Source organism: Heloderma suspectum, chromosome 4, assembly GCF_057233095.1.
Source record: "Heloderma suspectum isolate Gila_16-S chromosome 4, 16-S_ref, whole genome shotgun sequence".
NCBI lineage: Eukaryota > Metazoa > Chordata > Lepidosauria > Squamata > Helodermatidae > Heloderma > Heloderma suspectum.
The window spans coordinates 174,998,778-175,026,721 of record NC_139461.1 but is presented as its reverse complement, the minus strand read 5'-3'; the positions used below and the strand labels follow the sequence as shown (position 1 = coordinate 175,026,721).

The 27,944-nt window shown below is 41.2% G+C and overlaps 1 protein-coding gene and 1 long non-coding RNA gene across 7 annotated transcripts in view; one reads left to right on the top strand and one right to left on the bottom strand.

Moving 5' to 3' along the window:
• The window catches only part of EDEM3 (ER degradation enhancing alpha-mannosidase like protein 3), a 47,900-nt gene extending 24,008 nt beyond the window's left edge, over nt 1-23,892 (top strand). For 3 of the 6 annotated variants that reach the window (XM_084851366.1, XM_084851364.1, XM_084851367.1), the window contains 13 exons: nt 1,331-1,428; nt 3,451-3,576; nt 5,064-5,147; nt 6,493-6,576; nt 7,652-7,776; nt 9,225-9,390; nt 9,692-9,846; nt 10,968-11,121; nt 11,959-12,153; nt 17,350-17,515; nt 18,528-18,713; nt 20,725-20,772; nt 22,316-23,892. In XM_084851366.1, coding sequence (XP_084707492.1) covers nt 1,331-1,428; nt 3,451-3,576; nt 5,064-5,147; nt 6,493-6,576; nt 7,652-7,776; nt 9,225-9,390; nt 9,692-9,846; nt 10,968-11,121; nt 11,959-12,153; nt 17,350-17,515; nt 18,528-18,713; nt 20,725-20,772; nt 22,316-22,692 — 1,964 coding nt within the window. In that variant the 3' untranslated portion in view covers nt 22,693-23,892. The remainder of the gene's footprint in view (nt 1-1,330; nt 1,429-3,450; nt 3,577-5,063; nt 5,148-6,492; nt 6,577-7,651; nt 7,777-9,224; nt 9,391-9,691; nt 9,847-10,967; nt 11,122-11,958; nt 12,154-17,349; nt 17,516-18,527; nt 18,714-20,724; nt 20,773-22,315) is intronic. The other 3 variants (XM_084851368.1, XM_084851365.1, XM_084851369.1) reach the window with 1 other exon arrangement.
• Nucleotides 16,948-27,944, bottom strand: part of LOC146347791 (uncharacterized) — a 31,241-nt gene continuing 20,244 nt past the window's right edge. The window contains exons 2-3 of the long non-coding RNA XR_014790420.1: nt 19,801-19,863; nt 16,948-18,692 (exon numbers count right to left, since the gene is read on the bottom strand). This is a non-coding gene — a long non-coding RNA (uncharacterized LOC146347791). The remainder of the gene's footprint in view (nt 18,693-19,800; nt 19,864-27,944) is intronic.

Below are 27,944 nucleotides of genomic sequence, written 5' to 3'. Positions count from 1 at the left end.
ACCTCTAAGGTTTGTGCGCTATGTATAAGATGAGCTAGCCGTGATTGCTTCCAGCTGTTGCTCCCTGGGTCTATTTGGCATAAACTCTGGCAAGTAGAGGAAGTACAACTAAGATATGGATTGTATATGCAGACTGACAGAGGCATTTTATGCAGGGGGAATTGAAACATAAATTGCATACCGGAAAAGAGTATTTTCTTCAACTATGTAGATGTTTTAAAAGACAATATATTGCACTGTTCTCAGTCCACCTTCCCGCACTCCATCTTATTTGTTTATTTGTTCCTTGGCTACAATTTGTACCAAAATGTATAGCATGTCTGGGTGAGTTCAGATGTCACGATAAGCCACCCTGAAAACAAACCATGGTGGCTTGTTTCATCCATTGCTAACCCACGCTGCTGCAGTCAGACAAGCTGACACTCCTTGGTTTGGCCATGGTCTGTTTCCCCCTTGGCCTTCCTACCCACTCCCAACATGTATCTGAGTCCTTTGTGGTACAACTTTTTTAATGAGTAAAATGTCATTAAATCTGTTTTATCTGTGTTTTGCGGTTTGTCAGGCATCTTTTTTAACTTCCGAGAATTGTATGCAAATTTAGTTGGGGTTGCTGGGGGAGACCAAAAATAGATCAGTGTGCATTAGTTAATGTGAATGTGCACAAGTCTCACCCAAAGTGAAAAAAGAGTTTAAAAAAAAAAAGCACAAAGGCCCTCAATCTGTATTTTCTAGCCTGCCCCCCCCGGGGGGGGGATGCGTATTTTGATCTCTGGTGTGTTTTTTTGACTGACTAAATTTTCATACAATTCCAGAAACTAAAAAAAAAAAAAAACGCTTGCAAATTAGGAAATTTGTGCAGATTTTACCGTTGATCGCTACTCAGTTTGCACAATTCTCCCATTGGTGCAGAGTGAGCAGAGATTGCAAATGTGAACATGAATCAGGCATGTAGGTGCTGCCAGCCTGACATACAGCAAGTGAGATTGCGAGACAGCAAGTGGAGCAGTCAGATTTTTCTGCCACATTTGCCAAATGTCTGTAACCTTTTCACACAACCTAAAGTGCTGTGTTCACATGTCACAGCAAGCCACTCTGAAAACAAGCCACCCCAAACAATAACAAGCCATGGGTTCTTAGGGTGGCTTGTGCATGGTTAACAAACCACGCTGAAGCTGCTGTGCTGGGTTCGGACGTCACGACAAGCTACTCTGAAACAAGGCTGACAATCCACCGTGGGTTGCCATGTCGGGCTAACCAAGTCACAGACTTGTTTCACAGGAATGAAAACTAGCTGTGAAATTATATAACAGCATTTTTATCTTGTTCTTAGATAGTGGCGTTGGAGCAGGAATAGATTCCTATTATGAATATTTATTAAAGGCCTATGTCTTGCTTGGAGATGACAGTTTTTTGGAAAGATTTAACACAGTGAGTAGAGCTAATATTTCTGTCTCCATGAGACTTGGATTTCTACTATGCATTTCATGATGTAAGGTTCTATGCAATTACTATACATCTGTTGCTCTTCACTCAGTGATGTGTTATTGCAGAACCTGAGATAGCTATTTGCTGTTACCCCTCCACTGCCTAACAAAGTGCAATTGTTCAATGTATTTATTTGGCATTAGAGTTAATCTGCCCCCAGACATTCATAAATCCATAGTAAAGACTATAATATGATTTCTTTTTAATTTAATTGCTGTGTTTGGACTAATAATAGAGTTACTAATCTTAAGGTGAGTTGTTACTAAAGTATCAGCTACATTTGGACTGCTAAGTGTTGGAAACAGAAGTTACAAAAGTAGTAAGTGGATCCTTCCCACAAATGTTTATGGCATGATATAATTGCTGGTCTTAACATGTTGTTGGACTTAGTTGGTTTTAGCAATAACCAGCTAATATAGCTACCTCTCAGTGGTGGGAAAAACCCTTTCAGATGAAATGTTGCTTTGTTCAACTAACGATGAATGTAGCAGCTTTAAAATACTTGAACTAATTCCAACATTAAGTGTGGGTCTTAAGATTGGATGTCCTCTTGCCTAGAAGATTGACGGAGCAGTATTTGGAGGGGAAATCCAAAGTGGACAAGCTGCCTTTTCCTATGCCCTGACAGGTGGAAGATGACAGGGGAGCAGCTTTTAACCTTTCCCACCCACACAAGACAAGATCCCTTGTCAGCCTTCCTCCCTGCCCCCCATCCCACTGATTTCAGTGGGAGGGAAATGAACTATACTAGCTCCATGGCTGGCATTGTTTTGCTGGTGAGCTTGGGTGTATGTCAGGGGAACAGGAGGGCTTTGGATCCTGCAGTTCCAATCTTTCCCTCCATCTGCTTCCAGCCTACCCCCTTTTTGCCTTCTCCAAGGTCAGAAGCAAGGGCTGTGGAGGTCTCCATGCTCCCAATAGGGAGGCTTCCGAGGGTCTTCTCTGAGGAGAGAGAATTTTGTTCTATCCTCTGGCCCTGGGATGTCCTCCCAGGGTCAGTAGGATTGCAGCCTGAGGGTATTATCCAGTGCAGTTGTGAGAGACAGAGCAGCTTATTTCAGCCATATGCAGCTCAAAACCTTGAACAGTCTTGAATGGAGGCTATTAATGCATGTGATATGGAGCAGGGAGGCTGTTACAGAACTGGGATCTGGGAAGTTATAAGTTAAATCATTTGAAGTGGAATAAGAAATCCCTGGAATGAATTCTTCCCTGTTCCCCTAATTGCAATTAAGGAATATATCAGCACTAACATTAGCCACAAGGAAGCCTAACAGCAGCTTCATCCCCCGCTATTGCAGTAATGTTTGAATGGCCCAAACCATGTGGGTGTGGCCAAGTGTACAGGTCCTTCTTACTCTCCCCTCACATTTGGACAACAGCTGGTTGAAGAAGGATACAGATCTTTGCCCAGCTCATGTGTTTTGCCCAGCTCATGCGTTTCAGCCTTTCACATGTTGCTATGTGGAATGAAACCACAGAAGAGTGAGGGTTGAAGCAGGAAACCTGGTTAGCCTGAAGCATAATATCAGTGCTGTGAATTATGGTTAAGGTGTGTGAGGGGGAATTTACTGTGTGGGGAGCCAGTAGTTGATCCTGTGGCTATCAGCCCCTCTTAACCTGTACTCACCCATAGTCTGTACTTGCCCATAGCCTTTTAGAATTTTGTTCTGCTTTATTGTGGAATTTAAATTAGTTTTAATGCTTTGTGTTGAATTTAAGTCAATAGCAAAGACACGTTACCATTTTAAAATCTATTCATTCAGAGTTCTTCTATTTTGCCAGTTAGTTAAGGAGAGTGTTGTGGGTCACTGCTAAACAAGAAGTAGCTGTCACTGTGTGGGGAACTGATTTCTTTTGAGGCCTCTAAGTCTACATTCAATTTAGTGTGCTTTAGATTTAACATGACAAATGAATTTGGAATTCAGGGTGAATATGAGCTTACAAAGGTCTGATGTTTTCCAGCATTATGATGCCATAATGAGATACATTAGCCAGCCACCTCTCCTACTTGATGTGCACATACACAAACCAATGCTCAATGCTCGGACGTGGATGGACTCATTGCTAGCATTTTTTCCAGGTTTGCAGGTACGTTTTTTAAATGTGCAGAAACTTTTAACCTTTCTATCCAATGATGGATGTTCTTTCAAGACAATATGGCTGTGGGGCTGAATGAGAACTATTTTTAAAGGCCCTATAAATGTCCAGGGTGCTGTAGTTACATTAAATAGCAAAGACTGACCAATTTATTCAGTGTAAGCTTTTGATCTTGAAACATGGAGCCATGGAAAACTAATTGGGTATGTTAGGAAAGAATAGTATGTTACAGTTGCTTTCATTCCTGGGTGTGTTCGCGTGGAATTAACACTTCGGCAATGTTCTGCAAATCAGATTTTTTTGAAGTTAAATTTCCTTCAAGCCCTCACTAACTAAGACCATATTTGCCTTTTCCACCTTTACATTATAATGCATGTCAGACACCTGCTCCATAGTCAAGCAGTAGCCTAACTCAGCCTTGTCTAACCTAGTGCCCTCCAGATGTATTGGACTACAACTCCCAGCATTCCCCAGCCAGTAGTTCTTTCTCTTGTCTCTAATAAACCACATACTGCACAGTCTTCCAAAATTAAATTCTGACTAGAATACTACTGAATACCTCCATATTTTGGTGGATGTCTGTGGGCTGGTCATCCCCTTCTCCATAAATAAGCACTTCCAAATTTGTGGTATTTGATATCATTATTCTGTTTATGATGTACCTAAAATTACAAGGCACTGTACAATAAATAAATAAAGCTTTTTGACTAGACACATACGATTGGATCCAGCTCCCGCGCCAGTGGAAGTCTGCTTGCACAACAGGACCTATGCTCATGTGGTGGAACTTCCTGTCTGCTCTTGCCTCCTGTAGCCCCCTGCATGAGCTCCAGATCTGCTCCAGAGGATCCCCCAGCCCTCTTGTGCTGATTTGGTTGGTGTGCAGGAGGCTTCAGAGGGAAGGGGGAAATCCATTTCACCAGTGGTTCCCTCCTGCTGGTGGAATGACACCCTTGGGTAGACCCATAGTGTCTGCTTCTCTCTTGTACATGATTTTTAAATTGGTGTGCTTTGAAAACTAGCCATCTTCAAAAATGTATAGGCATACAAAAAGGGTTGATGGGTTGCTCTATATCCCTGGCTGGTCTTGGAAATTCCTGGTTTGCCATTTACAGTTACTTACTTATAGCAAAATTTAAATTAGTAGTAATTGCTTTGTTACATTACAAATATAAACATATGGCCTATTTAACAGACCAATCCAAATTTATTTAATCATGAATTGTCATTTTTTTAGCAGATGAGTAGACATGACATCTTCAATAGGATTAGTCTGTTGTTTGCTTGATTATCTTCTTGCACTTCCCTTTTACACTCTCAGGTTTCTTTGTCGTATGCCCTGGTCTGTATAGGGAAAAGAAATATTAAGCATGTTGTGAGCTGGGAAAAGATATGTCACTGTCTGACGGGAACTTGTCATATCTAAATGATCTTGCATGGACACAATGCAAATGTTACCTTTTCTCTTTGGATTCTAGGTGCTGAAAGGTGATATTAGGCCAGCTATAGAAACTCATGAGATGCTGTATCAGGTGATAAAAAAGCATAATTTCCTTCCTGAGGTAAGGCAGTAGGCATATATTACAAATTCATTATTATTTGAGAAGATTAATAATCAGGCACTAGAGGGAAAAACTAATTTTCTAATTCGTGATTAGTAATGCATGCACTTATGCCAGCATCCTTTTCAATGTTTAAACGTTGTTCTATTTCCTGTACCAAATGTAGTAATAGGAACTGGAGGCTAGTGCACTCCTTCTAATTCATGTGCTTGACATTTACCTTCACACATGTTATTGCATCTACCTGAATTCAGTAATCGTTCACACAGCGTCAGAGAGAGAAATATAACTAACTCCAGAGAAACACGAGAGTGGACAAGAATAGTTTACTTCCCACTCTTGGCAGTGCAGATGGTAGAGAAGAAAAGGGAAATATGCTGCTGGCATAAACCATAGTGCTTTGGGAAATAGGTGCAAATACGCTCGTGGTTAGTGAGACATACAGTCCTAAAAAAAGGGGAGATTCTAATTGAGCCTGGAATTCATTTTTATCCCTTAAAAAGGACATTTGCGGATACATTTTAAAATAAATTATCTTGTTTTATGCAATACAGGCATATGAAACTTGATCATTTGTGAATTGTGGCACCTCTCTGATATGTGTATATTTCTGTCATTCTTAAAATTGACTCATCCCACTTGTTTCCCTTTTAGTGTCCCAAGTTTAGTTTTCAGGATACAGTACAAACCACAAATCCCTTTGGAGGCTGAAAATGCGTGTATTGATTCTGAATATTTTTCTTACTTGAATGCTGGCACAGGTTGCTCTACAGTAGGCTTTCTTAACTACCAGAATTACAGTTGTTGTAGTGATGTTATGGATTAGTGGCATGTTTTTTTACATTTATATTCCACCCTTTCTCCAAGGAATTCAGGGCAATGTATGTGAAGATTATGCCATTTCAGTCCCACAGTGAACCTGTGAGGTAGGTTAGGGTGAGAGACGGTGACCTTCCCAATGTCACCCAAGGGGATTCATGGTTGAGAACAATTGAAATCCAGATCTGACGCATTTTCCACTACATCACTATCACCTCCCATGCTTAGCTGTATGTTGGAATGCTCTTTACTTTTAAGGCTAGTTTTATGTCTTTATGCCTAAAAGTGTTTGTGCATTCCATACCCTTTTACTTGAGAATTTGTGGTCCAGTGAATAGTATTAGACTAAGACCTTGGAGATCTTGGCTTAGATTTGCTGTGTTGCCTTAAGAGAGCTGTGCAAACTGCATTGACTCCAAATCTGTAATAGGGGAAGAATAATTATGTCCTCTAAAGCAGTTGCATTCAAAGTGCTATAGGGAGGATAACATTTAATGTTTTTATCTTTCTCCCTTTTCTCCTTCAGGCTTTCACAACAGACTTCCGGGTTCATTGGGCTCAGCATCCATTACGGCCAGAATTTGCAGAGAGCACCTATTTCTTGTATAAAGTAAGTTCTTCAAATTAAAGGCATGTTCAACCCTAGGAAATAGGAAAAAGATTAATACCTAAAATAGTCAAGGATCTGAAGCATCTTTCTTGCATATTGTGCTCAAATTACATGCAATATGTTACTACAAGAGGTGGTGATGGCCTGTAACTTAAATGGCTTTGTTAAAAGGTCTGCTGTGAGCCATGGTAGCTAAATGCACCCTTCACATTTAGTGGTAGAATTTAACCAGACGCTAGGGGCAAACAGCAAAGAATAGTTATCTTCATCTAAACTTCAGTGGGCATCTGATTGGTCCCAGTTGGAGGAGAATGCTATGAGAGGGGAGGAGAATGAGAGGGGAGCGAGGGCGACCTCTCTCCATTCCCTCCGCCTCACCTTGAGGCAGTATATTGAGCATAGCAAGTATGTTCTTATTGTTCTGGGATTCTTATATTGCATCTAAGTGGGCTGAGACCTACTTATTCATGGCCAAGGGTAATATTTATGCAAAACATCAGTTTATCTACTTGCTTGAATATTTCTGTGAAAAGACAGGAGCTGCTTAAAAGTACTGAGAGCCAGTGTGCTGTAGTGGCTAGAGTGTTGGACTGGGAGTCGGAAGATCCGGGTTCTAGTCCCCACTCGGCCATGGAAACTCACTGGGTGACTTTGGGCCAGTCACAGACTCTCAGCTCAACCCACCTCACAGGGTTGTTGTTGTGAGGATAAAATGGAGGAGGAGGATTATGTACGCTGCCTTGGGTTCCTTAAGGAGGAAAAAAGGCAGGATATAAATGGAATGAATGAATGAATGAAAATTATTGATGGAGTTAAGCTCACAGTTCCATTGAGACTGGAACTGCATCTCCTTCTTCAATTTTTCCACTAAACAATTCTCTCTAATAGTATTCTCCCATTAATGCAGTGAGATTGTCCTTCTAATCAAGTTAGTATATTTTTATGGTTGCATATGACTTTAGATCAAAGGGAAAAAAAGTGCCCGGAGATCATTAATATTTATTAAGTCAATGTAATGTATTAATATTCAGTTTATCTCCAGAAATAAATGCAAAACATCTACCTTTAAAAATAGGCTACTGGAGATCCTTACTACCTGGAAGTAGGAAAAACACTAATTGAGAATTTAAATAAATATGCAAGAGTACCTTGTGGATTTGCTGCTATGAAGGATGTTCGTACTGGAAGCCATGAAGACAGGTAACTAATTGAAAAGTGTTTTTAAAGCCTTGAAATTAATGTCTGCAAAATCCCATTTAAAATTTTAATGATGGAATTTTGTTTATCAACCAAGATTTGGAACATACCGGTATGATTTGATGCTAATGGGATTTCTTTGCATGTCTAAATTTCACTGTTTTACTACCTAGCTTTTACTAAAGTAATAAGCATTTTCTGTTTTTTAATTTTATTTATCTATTAAAAGCAAAGTAACAATTTAAGTAAAGACTATACAATAGAAAATGGAGCAGCATAAGAACAAGGGCTTGGATCCAAAGAACCAGGAGCAGAAAGAGAAGATGTATTAATGTGGTTCTATGAAGTCTTGTAGAAGCTAGCAGAAGAGTTTTTGCATTACATGTATATGGCATGTGTTACAGTATGAAAAACATGGTGAATAAGGAATATATAGGCTGTAGCATAAAGACTGTAGTGGGCCATAAAAAGATATTGAGAGAGCTTGTGCAAAGGGAGTCATTCTTCTTGTGCTAAGTCAGGATCAGCCATTCTGTGGCCAGAAAGGCAATCCAGTAGTGGAAGTGCACCTTGGGATCCAAGCCCTTGTCAGTAGCACAAAACACAGTGGCAACATCTGAGCAGCATACAAATAAGCAGGGCACAACTAGAACCTCTAACCTAAGCAGGTAAACCAGATCATGTGAGAGTAGGTGGTCCTTTACACGCCATTCTTCTACTTGCAGTCTAGAACACGTCTACTTTCTTTGGGAAAAAAGTTAAGACAGTGAGCAAAGGGCTGGATGCGCCCGATCTCATCTGATCTCGGAAGCTAAGCAGGATCAGCCCTGGTTAGTACTTGGGTGGGAGACTGCCTGGGAATCAGGCTTCCTGCACGGAGCAGGGGGTTGGACTCAATGGTCTTGTAGGCCTCTTCCAACCCTATGATTCTATAAGATGCGGATCTATAAGTCTAGTTTGTTCATATTATTAGTCAATGGGCCTGTTTGCACGTAATGGTGGCAAATCGTGGCTTAAATAACCCACAATTTGCTGTGGTGCATGCCAGGTGCAATTCTGCAGCCTTTTTGAATATTCCGCTTCATAACATCTGAACCCAGACACTATAGGTTAAGCATGGGTTAAACAACCCACAGTTAACCGAACTACTAATTGTAGATTAACTGTGGGTTGTTTAACCTACAATTAACCTGTCGTGTCCGGGTTCGGACAACATGTAGGAACCCCCAATTGGCTCAATCAGAGGTTGAATGTATATAAAATACATAATATTTTGAATAGTCAACATGGCCACGGAATGTGCCTGGTGTTATATGTGAACTGGGTCATTGTACCACTAGCTTTGCCATTGACTATTTTATTCAAAAGGAAATCTTGTCTTTCATCTTGCTACTGTGGTGACATCTAGAAGAGAAAATGATATTTAAAGCATATATTCCCTCTTTTTCTAGGATGGATTCTTTCTTCCTGGCTGAAATGTTCAAATATTTATATTTGCTTTTTGCTGATAAGGAAGACCTGACTTTTGATATAGAAGACTATATCTTTACTACAGAGGCTCATTTACTACCTCTCTGGCTCTCTACTACAAACCAAACAGTCCCTAGGAAAAATTTTGTGAGTGCCGCTTTAAAAATTCAGATTAATGTAACTGTAGACTAGAATTCAACTTCCAGAATAAAGTATCTTTTCCATTACTCTTACGATGTTACACCGAGAGTGACTGGCTTTGATGCATACAAATATACGTTGTCAGGACTGTGTATATTAAATCCTGGTCACTTGCAAGGGGGATTCCCTTTCTGTCTACATATTCGTTTTTGTGTTTAGGTGTGGTGTGTTTCATAAAGTAATGTGTTGGCCTGTGGTTATAAAATCTATAAACAGCAAATTCTACCTGCCGTTTTTCCCTTTACAGACTACAGAATACACAGAGCTGGATGATAGCAACTTTGACTGGACATGCCCCAACACGCAAATCCTCTTTCCAAACGATCCTATGTTTGCTCAGAGTATCAGGGAACCTCTGAAAAATGTGGTGGACAAGAGTTGTCCTAGGGGAATTTCCAGAGCGTAAGATTAGTTTATCCTTTCTATACCCTGATTTTTTAAAAAACGTCACAAACTGCTTCTGTTGAGTTTATCCACTTGGGGTTTTTGCATATTTGAGCTAGATCAGGTTATTTTATTAATGTTTCATTTTCAGCTTATATAAGAAAGGGAGCCTGAATCTGTTTTCTTCTGGCCTAAAATATATTTGTGCAGATTTAATCAGTAGATCCTGGTTTTGGTTCATCAAAAGCAGTTATGTTCTGTAAGGGAAAAATGCTTGCTTTTTGTTTAAGAAGAGATATTTTTTCTATATCATTATTTCCTCAGTGCATGATTTGTTACATGAGGTTACCTCACCAAGAAACTTAATGGCTGGAAAGTGGAAAGGACAACAAGGGAAAGGGAGAAAAGAATGACCTGATTTTAAAAGTGTTAAACTAAAAGCATCTGTCTGGCTTCGTGTTTAAATGGGACTATCTGTTCTTAAAAATGCAGCCTTAACACACCAGCATGGTGCTTCCCTGGGCCAGGAATCCTGGATATGCTATTGCTACATGCCCTGGTGAAGCAGGTTATTTTAATCGAGACAACTGGCATATGGAATACTGTATGGCAGAAGTTGGAAGCCCACAGGCCACTTGTGGCCTGTGGTGTCTCTGATGGGCTGTCCTGTTTCAGAAGCCTTCCCACCCGAGCAGGGAGAGAAGAGAGCTTTGAAAGCATGGATCTGTGATTTCAAAAGGTGTGTGCGAGAGAGAGAGAGAGAGAGAGAGAGAGGGAGGGAGGGAGGGGAGGGATATAGTTAAATGGATGGTTTTTAGCAGGGTTTTGAGGAAGGAGCAGAAGGGCATGACAAGAAATATATTTGGTAACAAAGTGAAGAATTGAACTTGAGCCCTCATTTTGACAACAGTGTGTGCTATAAGAGAGACAAGACTTTAAAGATCTAGAGAAGACAGTGAGAAATACTAGAGTGCATTTTCTGCCTGCCAGGTTCCAAAAGCTTTTACATCAATTCACTACCCACTCAATGGCCTCTGATGATAATGCATCTATGCTTCAGTCATGCACACCTCATGTATATTGTTTAGACACATCAATTCAGTTCTTAAAATTTTGCTAGTGTTCTCTTTTTCTTGCAGGGAGGAGAGTTTGGGCAGTGGAGCAAAGCCTCCATTGAGAGCCAGGGATTTCATGGCCAGTAATCCTGAGCATTTAGAGATACTGAAGAAGATGGGAGTCAGCTTGATTCATCTCAAAGATGGCAGAGTCCAGTTGGTGCAGCATGCTATCCAAGTAAGATGTTGCCCTGCTCTAGGCCTTAGAGTGACCCTGCTCTCATTTGTATAGTATTAGTTTTGGACAGGTAGGGAGATGACATCCCACCACTGTTAAATTTTAGGCACACAAAGTAATTTTCAAATGCTGCTTGCCCTAACTTCTGTGTAATAGCTGGACAACACCATCTTATTTCTTGATGCTGTATAAACTCAAGTTAACCTGGGGGGGCTATTCAAGCATGTTTAGATGTTTGGGGGCAGACAGGTTTTTTAAAGACTTGTTAACAGCATATTGTGAAGCTGAACCCAATATGCTTCAAATTTTTGGCTGGGCAGGGGGATTACTTTGACCTGGCCTTTTTGATGGTGACACTGAGGCTTTGGAATTCCTTTACAGGGGAGGTACATTCCTCCCTGTTTGTGGCTTGCTGGCAGCAAGCTGTTTTTATTTCAGACTGTTTTTATTTCAGAGGGCATTTCCGGTCCTCTGAGCTCTTTTACTGGGCATTGTCTCTTGGTGCTGGCAGTATGGTGGTTCCTTTTGTTTGCTGATTGTGTTGTTTTTATGCTTTAGTATGTATCTGGACTTTTACAATGAAAACTCCCTTCAGCACAAAAAGTGGGATATTAATATCTTGATGAATCAATACATGTTTGTTAAATTCTGTCTTTTTAACAAAATAAGTATTCCTAAAACACTGGCCACAACTAGATATCTAGAAGTTCAGAGCAGCTAATTATCAAGTGTCTTCAAAGAGAACCTGTCATATTTTGTATGCATTGTTAGAGTAGGAAAAAAAATCTGGAAAATGCTAGTTAAAATATGAGAATTTGCTTGCTTGACTTTCATTAGGCAGCAAGTTCACTGGATGCTGAAGATGGTTTACGGTTCATGCAAGAAATGATTGAGCTGTCCAGTCAACAACAAAAAGAGCAGCAACTACCTCCTCGTGCAGTTCAAATTGTTTCCCACCCCTTCTTTGGCAGAGTAGTTTTGACAGCTGGGCCTGCACAATTTGGAACGGATCTATCGAAACACAAATCAGGGGTGCGTACTGTCTTTGCAGCATTTTAATACCTTAAATCAATTTGTTTTTTAATGTTGTGTGGGTGTGCACATGTGCTGAGAAACTGCTCACATATAGGGCGTAATACATCTTAAGCAGGAGTTCTTTTACAAGCCTTCTTAAGTCAAGAAAGCAGCTGAGTAAAACTATGGCTAAAAACAGATGGCTAAGTCAGAGGAAGGGAGCCCAAAGAACACTTCTGGTTAATCACTTGCAAACAATATGGTTACTTTGAGAGGGGCAAAGAGAGAGAGAGTAATTTATAAAAAATTATATGCTGCGTTCTCTGCCATGTATACATAACCTCAAGTGCTTACAAAGCAAATCATTCAAGCAATAGCCCCACATTATAAAGGCCAGGACATATCTACAAAGAAAGAGCCAGATGAAAATTCCAGTTAAAAACTGCAGCCAGTAAAAATGATACAAATTAGTCTGCAAGAAAAACCTTTTGAAAAAGCCAAGATGCTTCTTCATGGGCTCTGTACACTACCATGTATCAGTTCTGCACTTGGGCAAGGCCTATTTCGGGAAACTTCTATAGGTGGACTAGAATTCTGGCAGGCACCTAGCCCTGCTTCCAAGCACACACTCAAAGGGGCATGGCTCCTGCCTTCCTGCTTAGTTCCTCGCCAACTGCCACAGTGGGAGCAACTAGGGAACACTGCTTAGTGTAACATCAATCCTTTTATTCTTTGTTTATTCCCTTCTTCCTGTCATCTTAGTGTTCTTTCTGTTTTGTGATTTTCCTCTCAGTTACCTCAGTACCTTTAGTGTGAGGGTTTTCCTTACAGCACCTTTGGCACCTATGGCCCAGAAGGTTGCATATTTCCACAAGTTCCTACCAGCAATAGCTTTACCAGCACCTGCAATACATACAGCAACAGTGCCTGCACAACATCTCACTCCTTCCTTTGTCATTACTTAGTGTTACCGTTTCTGCTTTGGAGGTTTTGAAGGCTTTGCCTCTTTCACCAGTCTTTCTAGTGGTGGTACCTGTGACTTCAAATTCCTCCCAGATCCCACTGCTCTCTCAGCCGCCCAAACCAGTGACTGTTTGGCTTCCAAAATCTTAGTATTATCTTCAGGAATTGAAGATTCTGACTCTGAGTCCTCTTCCTCTGTGACACCTTCACCAGGTGGAAATGTTGGCAACCAATGCCCCATGCCACCGATAGAAAAAACTAGGCCATACACAGAAGATGTCTTGTGACTGTCACAAAAAAAGAGCAGAAATGTTCTCTGTACCACTAATGTCAATGAAGACTGAAAGCCTCTATCAAATACAAGAAAAGGACTGTATTTCTTTTTAAACATTCTGCACCTAACGCCATCATACTAGAAGCAACACAGCCAAAGTCCAGGCAGCAAGCACATTCTACACCTACAGATGAGGTATATAGACTCAGTGTTCTGGGCCAGAAACGGTTATTCAGTGGCTGTTTTGTCTTCTAGTGTAGCTGATTATCAAGCCTGCTTGTCCAGGTATCAGCATTATTTGTGGGGAAAAGCTGTCTCATTTTTTAAGCACTTGCCAGATGACATGTGAGATGACTCAAATATTTCAACGTGAGGCCTTGAATATGTTAGGAGTTACACCTGCCATATGGCCAATTGAAGTTCCTAATCTATGGCAGCTGCAATCTACTGCTCTTACCCAAGAGGCTAAAAAATAGATTCTTGACCTTCCTTTTGATGGGAATGGCCTTTTCAGTGAGTTCACTGAACTGGGACCAGAAACTGTATATGACTACTTACATGGATGTCACCAGCTAACGACCTCCAGCCCAGTCTTGTTATTGGCAGATAAGTTAAACAATGTCAAGATATTTCATTTCAGGTATCCAGGTTGTAAAAGTCAAGATGGCTGTTATATATTATATGAACACAGTGTGTGTGGGGGGGGGGGGGGGAGGGAGTTGCGGAAATGAGGTCTCACATCCTTCTATATCTGGCAGTACATTTTTGGGAGTGGCATGTCCTATGCAGAGACTCCCTTCCCAGGGACTGCAATTTGTTGGCAGACTTGCTGAGAAGGAATCAATGCTCTCACAAGTGGAAATTCACACCGTGGGCAGTATGCATGCTGTTCCATCACTGGGGGACTTCCTTTGTGGATATCGTTACCATGTGGACCAACAGACAGTGCAACCTGTATTGTAGTAGGGCAGGACACGTTCTTTAAGTATTGGTCAGAGCCATTTCTCTACAAATGCACATGGTGGTGAAGATTGCTTGGGATCGAACACATTGTACACCCCTGAGTGGCCCAGGCAGCCTTCGTTCACAATGGTGATGCGCCTCGTGGACCAAACCTTCCATTAGCTTCCTCCTCACTGCTGTCTGAGGACTGGGGCAGAATCTTTCACCCAGACCTTTGAAGCCTGAGCTTGACAGTGTGGTTTGTTTGGCACCTGAGATGACCAGATCCTTCAAGTGACCCAAAACCATCCACCAGAGCATCCTATACAGCTAAATGGAACACATTCCTGAAATGTTTGGCAGCATCAAACACCATTGCATGCAGCTGTTCTCTGTGTACAGTGGTGGACTTCTGTCGTCTCTGAAAAACAAAGGTTTGTCTACTTCATCAGTTAGTCTACTCAGCAGTGGTTCCCACTAATCACTGCCCAGATGAAAACTATTTTGTGTTCTCTCATCCTGCAGTTAAATGTTTATGAAAGGACTGTCTAACCAACATCCACTGCATGCCTTACCAACACCTTCTTGGAGCCTCTCTGTGGTCCCATTGCAGTTGATGAATCCATCTTTTGAGATCCCTCCAGTCACTTCGGCTTTTATCCTGGAAGGTTGCCTTTTCGCTTGCTATAACAAGCGAGCAAACTGTGTGTCCTCCAGCATGACCCACCCTTCTTGCTCATGCATAGGGACAAAGTGATCCTCAGCCTGAATATTTCATTACTCCCTGAAGTGTACTCCCTTTTCCACCTTAGTCAGGATATCACCCTCCTGGTTTTCTTCTGTAGCTTGTTCACACTCTTGGAGTCTTCTCTACATATCCTGGACATTTGTCAGGTACTGGTGTTTTATCTGGAAAGGGCCAGGAACTTCAGACAGAGCCCGCATTTATTCCTTTGTTATGAGGGCCCCAAGAAGTGATAGGATAAATTATATCAAACCTGATTCATCTAATAAATTATTACTATGTACTGTAACTGTTATTTTGTGGTATGTTAAAATGAACTTACCTTGGAACATAAGGATAAGAACCTGCGTTTCCAATTTCTTAGAAGTATTTTAAAGTGTGTGGCTCCAATTCAGTAAGGGTGTACACAGAGCAGATGCAGAGCCTTTTAAACAAACAAAGGAAAAAAAGATGAAGTCTCATTCATCAGCTATTTGGCAGGAAAGAGGGAGTAGAGGGAGACAACCTAGCACTCCTGAATGCTTGGCAAGGTTTCAGTTTTATGTAGAGGGCTATGCCTGTGCAGTTCCAGCTGGTGAATTGAGCTGAGGAATCTCACTGCAGCACCTGCTTATGTATACAATTCCCCTCCAGCTAATGATAAAAATACCTAAGTGTGCTTTCTCACCCTAACTGGAGTGAGGTGGAGACATGTATGCACATAACTAACTTCTTAAAAGTTAGCATTTAAAGCTTCTTTGCTGTCAAACTATCATCGTCTTGTAAACCTACTAAATCTTCTGCAAGATAAAAATAAGGGTACTTCTATGGCCATTTGGTCTAACCCTCTGCTCTGAAGCAGAATAAATACCTGAATTGTGCAAAGAAGGAGATAGGAACTTTCCTTGCAGCTAGTGAACATTTTACGAAGGTTCCTCCATTCTTCAACTCTTCTGTTTTATTTATAAATGTATGCCTTACATTTATATCCCAGTTTCTTAATTTTCTTAATTGGGGGGGGGGGGCGGTGGCTTAGTGGTTAAGACGCTGAACTGCAGGCTGGAAGGTCGGCAGGACAGCAGTTCGAGACCCGAGTGCTGTGTGACGGAGTGAGCTCCTGTCTTCAGTCCCAGCTTCTGCCAACCTAGCAGTTCGAAAGCAAGAAATTGCAAGTAGATAAATAGGTACCGCTTAGGTGGGAAAGGTAACAGCGTTCCGTGCACCTCGGTGTTCAATCATGCTGGCCACATGACCACGGAAGCGTCTTTGGACAGCGCTGGCTCTTCGGCTTAGAAATGGAGATGAGCACCACACCCTAGAGTTGGACATGACTGGTTGGGGACACCTTTACTTTTTTTCTTAATTTTGGATCCACCCAGTGGCTGTTGTCAGATGATGGTATCACCTTGTTATCTGCCCGTGTGAGGTAGGGGAGGAGCCAGTGCAATGCCTCCAGTTCCCACCCAACACAGGCAATACAGAAGGCTACCATGCTCAGTGATGTTGAAGGTAGCCAAGACATCCAGGAGGAGTATAGTCATACTCATTCAACCAGTGTGAACAGGACTATTTCAGTCCTATAACCATTCCCAGCCTACATCAATAAGGATCTAAGCAACTAATCAATGAAAGCCATTTTTGATTTGGCAAGCTGCCTAGCTAAAACTAGGGATGGATGAATCTGTCAGCATTGGTTTTGCTCCCACATGTTTCAATTGGGGAACTACATTACCAAATTTAGAAAAGTGTGACTATCTAAGTATAGCTGTGTATTGGCTCAGGAAGTGTAATTTAGATGTGTTTTCATTAAAATATGAACCAAATGAATGTGTCCCCCAGCCTTTGTTAAAACGCATACAGTAACTCAAGGTACACAGAGTCTACAGCTTTAGATGAGAGCTACCAGATCAAGGCTAGATGTGTTTAATATATTTGGAAAAAAGGTTACTTAGATTAGGAGCCCATAATAGAGCCAACTTTTGTTTACTTCAGATTCATGGGGAAACAAGTTGTGTAAACTTAAATCACTTAAAAATGGTACAAGGTTCATGTCACTACTCTTAATTAGAATGAAAAACATGAGTAATGAAAAGAGGAAATTCTAAAGGAGTATCTGGACTGAAGTTACTGGCCATAATCTATTGCAGTGTGCTGAAGCTCACTGATTTCAGTGAGTTAAAGTGCACTTAATTCTGGGTTGGGTTGTGGTATATATATTGCATAACATGCAGTTCAGATGTTTTACTGGGGAGAGTGTGCACCTTCTGTAGGCTTGAAGATTGTATGCTAAAGCCTCTCATCTCTTCCACAGACAAGAGGATTTGTTGCAGTCAGTAAACCATATAATGGATGCTCTGAGATCACCAATCCTGAAGCACTGAAGGAGAAAATTGCCTTGATGCAGAGAGGGCAGTGTATGTTTGCAGAAAAGGCACGGAACATCCAAAAAGCTGGAGCCATCGGTGGCATCGTTATTGGTAAATAAAACTGAAGTTCTACAAAGATGTTGTGGTTAATTGTGTGGTGTTTGAATTGTTACAGCAGGTATGAATTTGCACTCAAATAGTTCTGAAGTGGAAAGACCCTTCAGCTTCAAAAGCCATTTGTGACGTATCAGGGTAGCAGGTGGACTGCTGAGAAAAACAAGCTTAAATACAGAACTGATTTTACAGTTCTTTGGATCCTTACTTTGTGTGTGTAGATGGATGGCTAGTTTTCAAAGTATATAAATATAAGGCCTTCACTGGACCTTATGGCTTTTTTTTTTTTTTGCTGTGCATCAGAAATTGGAACAGTTGAGAGTTTCATTTCTCTCCTCAGCTATTTGCTAGAAATTAAGTGTTAACCATTTTAGGTTATGAAATTCATAAAATCAGCACCTCTGTCTGTAAATATATCCTAGATTCCTTTTAAAAGAGGCTCAAACTTTGATCTGTCTGAAGTGATTTTCAAGCTCCTGCCATGGTTGAGACTTAGACCAGTCTTTTAGAATACTACTCTCAGACCCAGTTTGCACGTAACGGTGGCAAAACATGGGTTATTTAACATATGATTTGCTAGGTTGCATGCCATGTGTGAGCCACTCCACTTTGCATAATCATCCTCCGACTGGCCAGATCATTGGTTGTTGTGTGATGTGTGAATCTGGATACTTTGGGTTGTTCATGGATTGAACAACCCAAAGTTAACCTACAATTAGTCCTTAGCTTAAATTTGGGTTGTTTAACCCACAAACAACCAAAAGTGTCCAGGTTTGCACGTCACGCAACAACCTATGATCTGGCCAATCAGAAGCTGATAATGCAAAGTGGAAGTTGCTTGTCTGCGGCATGTGACCCAGCAAATTGTGGGTTAATTAATTTGCCCGTGTGGGTGGGAATTTGCCATGTGAATGGGGCCTCTATTATTGGGGATGTAAAATGATCAATGAAAATTTGGGTGAAAGTGATATATTAATGGAAACACTACTTCTGACTTTTTGCTATCTAGATGACAATGAAGGAAGCAGCAGCGACACAGCCCCTCTTTTCCAGATGGCAGGTGATGGGAAGAATACAGATGACATCACTATCCCCATGCTGTTTCTGTTCAACAAGGAAGGCAGTATTATTCTTGATGCCATCCAGGAGTATGAAGCAGTAGAAGTACTTCTCTCTGACAAAGCAAAAGACAGAGGTAAAGGCAAAACTATTGAACAAGAATGAAAAACAGCTCCTGCCCCCATGAGCTTACAATCTAAATTTTAGTGTTTGTGGAGAGAATATAGAAAGAGGGAGAGAGGCATAAGTAATGGGATGTACATGAGTCTTGGGACAGTTACCAATCAATATTCCAGCTTCTTCCAAATTAGCATTATTTAAAAATATTAAATATAGCATCTCAATTTCTCTAAGTGAACCCTTCTCCTACACAGGAGGAAAAAAAAAACTATTTCAGGCATACTGGGCAAGTTTGGACTATCTTATCTCTGCTTAATAATGTGTGAACAACTCTTCTGGCCATACATACACACGTGCGTGCACAGTGACCCAGTTTGTACATCATACTGCAATTGCTGGTTTGTTTAACTCAGGAATTGCTGGGGACACATGAAGCATTGAGTACGCTGCCTCCTGTGTGCCCACCATTTCTGCTTTCAACCCATTCCTGGATTATTTTGTGACATGTGAACCTGAAAACTCTGGGTTGTTCATGGGTTAAACAATCCTGGGTTAACCCAACAACAAACCCTGGGAGATTGTTAGGTTAACTCTGGGTTGTTTAACCCATAAACAACCCAGAGTTCCAGGTTAGGATGTCATGATAACAACCATGGATTGTTCCCAAAAGTGGAAGTGGGCTGGAGCTAGCACGCGCTCACAAACTATCCATGTTTTGTTAATCATGGGTTGTTTGATCATCTGAACCGGGTCACAGCCTCTTCATTCCTGCCAGCAAACAAACGAGGTAGTCTTCCATTAACTATAGTTTCCTGTTTCATCTGAACTGGAAAACTATGGTTAACAGCTTTGGAACAAGCCAGGATATTAAACTTCAAACTATGGTTTTTGCTTCTGTTTTTGATTAACTGCAGCTTGTTGTTTTTGTCCAAACCCAATGTTAATGTTAATTGCAGTTTGTTTGAAACAAGCCAGCCTCAAACCATGGGTTATGAAGCTGGTTTGTTGCAACAAACCTTGGTTATGCTTAACCACAGTTTAGGGTTTGGATGTAACACTAAACTATGACTGATCAAAAATACAAACAAGTTTCCAATCCTCACCTCACAGCTGGGCCAGAGAAGGGGAGGGAGTCATACAAGCTTGAGGCTTGCCGTGGCTCATTCCTGTTAAAACAAACCAGGGTTTATCATGATGTCCAACCAGCCTGTTTCAAATCCTTGTTATACACAGTTTTAATGCTAAGACTGGCGATATCTCTTGCCCTTATTTTGACAGAGATTATATTAAGCAATGGGGTAAAGATTTCATTAGTAGTGGCTTACTACGTTTTCTTAATGTAGACGGATGAAGTAGATAGCTAACTGATAAACTTTTAGTAATGAGTTCTTTCAGAAGTCCTGGATAAATTTTGATCTTTAAGCTAATATATGTAATAGCATTGAAACAGTTGTCTTCCCAGAAGATTTACAATTTAGCCAATGGAAGGCCAGTTTAATACAATCCAGGAGCCTATAGATATCAGCATAACTGTTTCAGGTAAATTCGTGGAAAGTATTAACTCTGCGGTTGTTAAACATAGAAGTACAAGCCTTGAGCATGATCCAGGCCATCTTGAGCACTTTGGAGTTCTGTTGAGTTCCATGGGAGTGTTTTAAGTATAACTTAAACCATTGAAACCAGTGGAACTTCAAAGTTCAACTTCAGTTTGATTGCAGCCTTGTCACATCAATTTTGAGATTTAAATAGTTGTGAATCCTGTTCAGATCTAGGTAGTCCTTAGCTAGAGCTTAGTTGGCATTCTCTTTAAATCTGGCTAACTTCCTTCTGCATGCTCCTAAAATATTTCCATTCAGACTGCAGATTTCTGAATCTTGTATCACATTCCATTGTTAGTATGATCGCCTCAGTTTCGTTTTCCTAAAGCAGCTGTTATGTTAATGAATTACCATGTGTACAATAGTAGGTCTTGGATTTAAATTGCATGTGCTTTTTCCCTTCTCCCTGTGCTGTCCTTGGAATATCAGCAACTATATTTAAAGATAAAATGATTCCAAACTACATTATTGATAGCAGTAAGTATCAAATATATCTGTACAATTTTGCAAAGAATTCCTTAAAAACGTTATTTTTTGACAGGTATATTTCTTCTTACTACATTGAATGGTGGTAGAAATTAACCAGAATGACCTAAGCCTTGATTTGTGGGTAGTGTGTGTTTAAAATAATCAAGATGCTGTTGACTTGTTGGTCCCACAGATTGGTCTGTCTGTCTATCATCTATCTATCCTAGTAGTATTTAATGTGTACCTAGGAACCTTGGGGTCTCTCCTTCAGAAGATCAATGATAGTTGTTAAGCCTGTCCAGGCAGCTTGTTCAGCATTATCACTGTTCTCTCAGAAGGCACAGCTGCAGTGCTGGTCACATTCTAGGTGATTCAGTTTGTGTGGGGCAAAAGCAATATCCTTGTACAAGCCTGAGGAATCTTCTACAGTGCTCAAGGATTGCTCTGAAAATAACTTTGTGGGAAAGGATTCCCTGAAGTTAGGATGTTCTCAACTTACTCAGATAGACATAGGGCGCAATCCTATGGGGATAGTCAGCCGCCTCTGAACTCGGAGGTGGCCAGCTATCCAATGCAGGGCAGGCAAAGCACGGAGGGGATCCTCTCCTCTGCCCTCTTGCCACCCTGCATTTGCGGCTAGACAGCTGATTTTGGCTGTCTAGCTGGGGACCTTGAAGCAGGAGGTGGTGGGGAGGCCACATGGCACATAGGAGGCATCATAACAAGGCTTCCATAGTTCCCTTCCTGCCCCTGAGAATGCCCCCTTTTCACCTGCTCTGTGCTGAAGTTATGAGTGCAGAGATGGGGACAAACCCATCAAGACAAACCCTGCCATCACAAGGTGGCAGGGAGTGAGGTTTCTGGGCTCCGAGATCAGTTCCCAGAAACCAAAAAATCCTATGGCCGTCAAGACATTGTCTAGCAGCCATAGGATTGCTCCCTTTTGATCAAATTTTGAATTTGGCAAATTCTGTTTTGGGGCCAGAGATTCTTCAAGCTTATAAAAAGCTAGGTTTTAGTCAGGTATAGGCAGTCAGAGTAAGAAAAACAAATCTCATACAGATTTAGGCTGACTGGTCACCTGGTAGTCCAGTCAGACTACCTGGCGGCAAATTATATTTATTGACTTTAGCAACCATGAAATTAATGTTGCCCTAAAATTCAAAAATAGCCCAAATAGTTTAGTCCATAGACATTTCCACATGTTAGTAAATGAAACAGTTATTAAAACAAACAGTAAAGCAAAGATAAGATACGCAAAATAAACACAACAGAGTATGTAATACAACTAATAAAAATATTAAACTAAACATACAGACACATAACAGCGATGTATTTTACATTATAAATAGTGCCCATACCATTTACCTCCCGGTAACAGTTACTGTCAGTTGCCATTAATTATTTGTGATCATATCTTAATAGTCACAGTGAAATGTTTGGCTGAGTGTTCAGTTTCAACCTTATGGAACAAAATGCAACTGTCCTTCCAGGTAGCAAAATAAGTATTTTGAAAATAATATTTATTTATTTCCATCTCTTTTTCTCTAAGATTTGGAAATGGAAAACGTGGATCAGAAGTCATCTGATAATGATTCTCATAACCAGATGTCAGAAGAGATCTCAACAGATTTGAACTTGGTCGGTCAAGACTCTGAAGGAGAAGGTGGTTTGAATTCACTTGCAGAGTTTGGCAGCAATACTGTTTCTCTTACAAACCAGGATTCTTGTATACCCAAACTCCAAGAAACTAGTAGTAGCAGTCAAGTGTCAGAACTGGATAATCACCCTGAGGAACAATCAAAGATTGAGATGGATTCCAATCCCAGTAATAGCTGGGATAATAAAGGCCAGTCTATGGAATCAATTTTAGCTGATTGGAATGAAGACATAGAAGCATTTGAAATGATGGAAAAGGATGAATTATAACTTCAAATAACATGCTTGTGGGACTAGAAAACAGTGAACTTTATGGAGGATAGTAAGGCCCTAATATCTGAAAATTAAAGAATTGTTCAGTATTGTGACGAGCAGCCAGGTTTTATCGGCAAAAGCCAGCATGTGTTATAATGTGTATTTTCTTTTGTTTTCCCTGTTTTTAAGAATGGGAATGTGCAATTGACCCATTTGCAGGGTACCTTTGCATGGTGCTGTAACACAGGAGGTTCATTCAGGGAATGATTTGGATTCCTCCTGTGTTCCAGGTTCTTGTGGGTTAGCTTGCCTTAGCCTTAGGAGGCAAAGAATTAATGCAATGGGATTAATACACCACTGAGTCTGAGTGGCTAGTTGGGGCATGACATCTTGGCAAAATGGAAGGCTGTGGGGCTGGCTGTTGCAACGATACTGTTTCAGAGGTCAATACTGTATCTCAAAAGCCTTTATGGAGACATGGCAGAAGGTACTTCAGGCTGTTGTGCCTTTATTTTGAGGGCCGAACAACAGGCGGCTGTGACTTGTCCTTTGCCGCTTGATATAGTGAGCGTGTTGCACCTCCTTATCACTTCTTCCATTTATTACTTTGAAGAATGACCAAGACAACTTGGATTTTCTTCCTGAAGTTCCTAGTTCAAGTCAAGATAGTTTATAAACCAAAGGCAATGGGTTCTGTTAGCAAAAATAAATAAAAATCACAGAAAGTTCTGAGACTTGAATCTGGGGCAAGAGCGCTTCTCTACACTCCCATCACTTTGATTTTGAACCTTCCACGTGCAATGGTAAGGTAAAAATAAGCAAAAACTAGCATTCCTGCTAACTTTTGGAAAAGGTACTAAATCATTTAGAATTGGGATGGAATTTATTTTGTTTTATAACTTATGTGGAAGTCAGCCTTACACCAATACCATCCCTATTCCTTTATACAACTTAAAATGTCTTGTGTTTTCCCATTGGGCAAAAAGGCCAGTATCTTAAACTAGAGACAGTACGTCCATAGTACAATATGAAGTCAATGAAAGACTGGTATCATGTGTATGTTCTTTTTAAATTGTAGTAGAAGTCCTAGTATGTTTGAGAGCAATCATGTTTCACAAATGTCTTAAGTTTAAAATGAGGATCATTTTTTTAAAAACCCAAATGTGGCACAAAAAAAAAGCAAGCAGAATTAATACAATTATATTTACAACAAGACTGCCAGACATTACTTATTTATATCCCATCTTAATTACTTTCATTTTGATCGTTTTCATTTCTGCTTGTTTTTATTTTATTTACTTTGCATTTAGGACACTGCTTTGACACAGCAGCTGTGTGTGCTGTGCCCAATGCAGCCACTTGATTAACTGATTTTTAATGGAGAATTAACAAAATGTCTCTTACAACAATGTGCAGTGCCACGTGTGGGAAGGGAAGATTTGTATATTGCAAGAATACCTGGAAAAGGGAGCGTTGCATCCCCCTGTATGATCCTTGTCAGCAGAGGCTAGCTCATCTAGTGTTAGAGTAGAGGCCATGTTTTTAGAGGCCACCAACAGCAAGCCCTCTAACACAGCACTTGACCATCCCCATAGAAGTGAATGGTAACTATTGATTTTTTTATATGAAAAAAAGTAAAGCTGTATATGTGAGACACCACTCGCCCATGGGCTGAACCTGCTCTCTGCTTTACATCCCTGTTGAACAGGTTTAGCTCTACCATTCATTCATTCATATATATATATACACACACACACACACACACAGTTTCTTGGTCAAATAGCGTGACACAAATTGTTAGAAATTTTCTGACCGTGTCTCTCATTCAGAGAGAGAGTCAGTCAGTCATGTTTGTTTGCAGTCTGAACTGCGGAAAGGTCCTAACACAAAAAGTTACAATGTGTGAAAAGGTACCTTCAAATGTACAGGCATTCGCATCTTTCCAAGAATGTGCTAGCTGAATGGAAATATTATTGCACAGAAATTGGGTGAAACAATGGTGATGAATCCTAGCAGACTAATAAATAAGTGTCCTTTAACTTTTTTCAAATGGTTTTTATTTGCACATAAAGTATTTGAACTGGGGCTTTCAGCTTTTTGGTGAAGCGTCTCAAATTGAGTTGTATTTAGGCTTAAGGCTTGATTTTTAGAGGGTAGGATATTTCTTCAGGGAATTTGACTAGAGTCTTCTCTGAAGTGTCCTTTGGTAGCTTAGGCCCAGATCCAGAGAAGAATGTGTGTTTGGTCATGCCCACGAAAGGGTTTCAGCAATTTGGGGCCAAGCCTACAGAATGCACTAAATTTAAGCTAGAACTGTAAAAAGTAAATGGGATATTCTGCATGTCAAGAATAGTAGTGCCATTAGTACAAACTTCTTTATATGAACTCTGATCTAGACTAACTTACCAATCAAACTACAATTTTCTTTAGCCCTTTAGCAGAAATTGCTCATTTGGTATTTCTAGTAAATTGATTCTCTAGTTGTTATATCTTCACAAAACACTTTGGACAGCATTATATCTGCTTCATATAGCAACCACTAAATTTTCATTTCTTCCTACAGATAATTAATTAAGAGTTTGCACTACCTGTTACTACTTGTATATAGTTCGTAACATGGATTTTAGGTTGCGTCTGACATTATAAACATCTGCAAATGGATTGAGTTTTCCTCATTGATTCAGGGATTATTGAAAGACTCCCTTCCCATTAGAAAGGAGCATCTGAAAGGTGGTAGTCTACCTCAGATAAAGGTTGCGCTTTTTTATATCTTAGTTCTTCATCACAGCCATAAGCCTGTTTGACAATAACAAGAGGTTTACATGTTATCAACTAGACTTGGAAATTGCTTTTTGGAGAGAGGTTACCTATTAATTATGAATATCTTCATATCACAACAGAAGCCCTTTTAGGATGAGCATTCCTGTACCTATTAGGAGAGGTGTGTCAGTCTTAGACTTGCACATGCCTCCATTCTTTAGGGAAAAGTAATAGAGGAGCTGGCACAATAGTGGGTTCATCTCTGTTCAGAATCTTCCTGAACCTGCTTCTCTTGTATCCTTCTTTGTGTGGTTACTTATAGCAGGTTCATAGAGATCCCAGAGACGATATTTCCCTACAGTCAGGACAATAGAGGAAACATTCTATGAATGCAAACCATACATCCGGATTTTATAAGACTTTTTACCAGCCCAATTTACAGCCATATATTTTCTTATGATGTAATTTATGAAAAGTCTAAAGGGGTGCTGTAATAGTACTGTTGTTGGATTTTACTGTCTGGTGATTTTAAGTGTGTACAATATTCCTAAGGGCAACTGTGTACTGTGATAAAAGTCTGAGCTCAACATGTACATAATCCTTGTATATAAAACTGTGTACTTGATTATAATTGCTGATTGTAAAGATTTAATAAAACATGTAAATATTCTGGTCAAAGCGCTGATTTGATTTGTATATTGAGGATGATTGAGTTAGATAAGCAAGCTGTGATGTTCCTCAATTACCTGTGACCCCTATCTTCATACAGACACACTTAGTCAATATCCAAAGTAAGTATAAAGTCTGAGGCAAGGAGCAGGAAGCACTGCACTGATTTCAAGGCCAAACTTGAGGTTCTGCTAATTGTTTGGTTGCTATAAAAACAGCAGCCACAAATGTAGCCCCACTCTGTAACAGCTTGTAGGCCATGTTCCAGAATGGGGACAGCAGTGGTTTCCCCTGCATATCTCCTGTCTTTTCACCCCTGACTGCTTCCCAAAACAAAGGTCCAAAAACTTCTCAAATCTCACTAGCCTGCCAGAACCTTAATTCTCTAATTAGGGGAAAAAACCCTCAATGTGATCTGAACCAAATCTCACTCTGAACCAAATGCACTACAGGAGTGAACTGAATATACATTTGGTTGAACCCCCTCAAAAGCTGTTTAAAATCCAGTTTTACTTTTTAAGGAAAGCAAGATTTACAGGATTTAAGAGTAAATGGAAGTAAACATCTATAATTGCATATGGGTGCACTCCTGTGGCTGCTAGACAGCCATAGGATTGTTCAGTTTATGGGAACCAACCGCAGAGCCTGTGCTCCAAGCTCAGTTCCCGGAAAACCGCCTTCCCTCCCCCTCCCTTGCTGCCTCGTAGGCAGCACAGATTGTCCCCAGGCTCCGGGCTTGGAAGGGCAGCATGGAGCAAGGCAAAAGGGGGTGTTCCCAGGGGCAGGGAGCACGGACGTGCTGGTACAACTAGGGATGTATGAAAGTCACCGTTTCGTGGATCTGCTTCGCGGTGGGGGGGAGGCGCTCCATCCCTCCCACCCCCGGGAATCCTGTCCAGCTGGCTCCGCTCTGCGGGGATTCTGCGGAGCTGCTGGCCAGCTCCGCCAGCAGCCAGATGGCAGCGGCCGTAGCTGCCGCCATTTGCATCCCTGTACTTAACCGTGATAGGCTACATAAATATTTACGTAGCCTATCATGGCAAAGTAAAAAAAAACGTGACTGCAAATGGCCGCTACGGCGGCCGCCATTTGCGTTCGCTATTTTTCACCGTTCTAGCCTACGTAAATATTTACGTAGGCTAGAACGGCTAAAAATAGCGAACGCAAATTGCAGCTGCTGTAGCCGCCATTTGCGTACGCTGCGGCTGGCCAGGAGACCAGCCGCTGCTGTGCCGCCGCCGCGCTGCTGCCGCACCCCTGCCACCCGTGCCCCCGCCGCCGAAGCCGCCGCATCCACCCCAGGTAAGTGCCGTCCCGGGGGATTCTGCGGGGTGGGCGGGGGGGCAGGAGGCCATTCCACCACAGATTCCAGGGGGCCGAATGCCAGTGCATTCAACCTCACTGGAATTCGTGGCGGAATTCTCCGCCATCCCTAGGTACGATGCTTCCTATGTGATGTCCGCCCCCCCGCTCCGAAGTCCTGTGGCTAGACAGCTGCAATTGGTCATCTACCTGTGAATGCAGGGCAACTGCAGCATTGAGGAGAATATTCCCTCCACACTCTGCCCGCCCTGCATTGGCTAGGCAATCACCCCTAAGTTTGGAGGCGGCTGCCTATTCCCATAGGCATGTTCCCTAAATGTGTAAGTAGAAAAAAAAAAGTTCCTCAGGCAAATGCTTTTCTCACACTGCCTGACAAGATCCTCCCAAAATGTACAGGGAGCCAAGAGTCTTGTGTTCAAGCAGTTTTGGAGCCCTGCTGAAGACCACTTCCATGAATGCAGCTAGGGCTGATGGGAGTTGTAGGCCAACAAGTTGCCCACCCCTGATCTATCTGA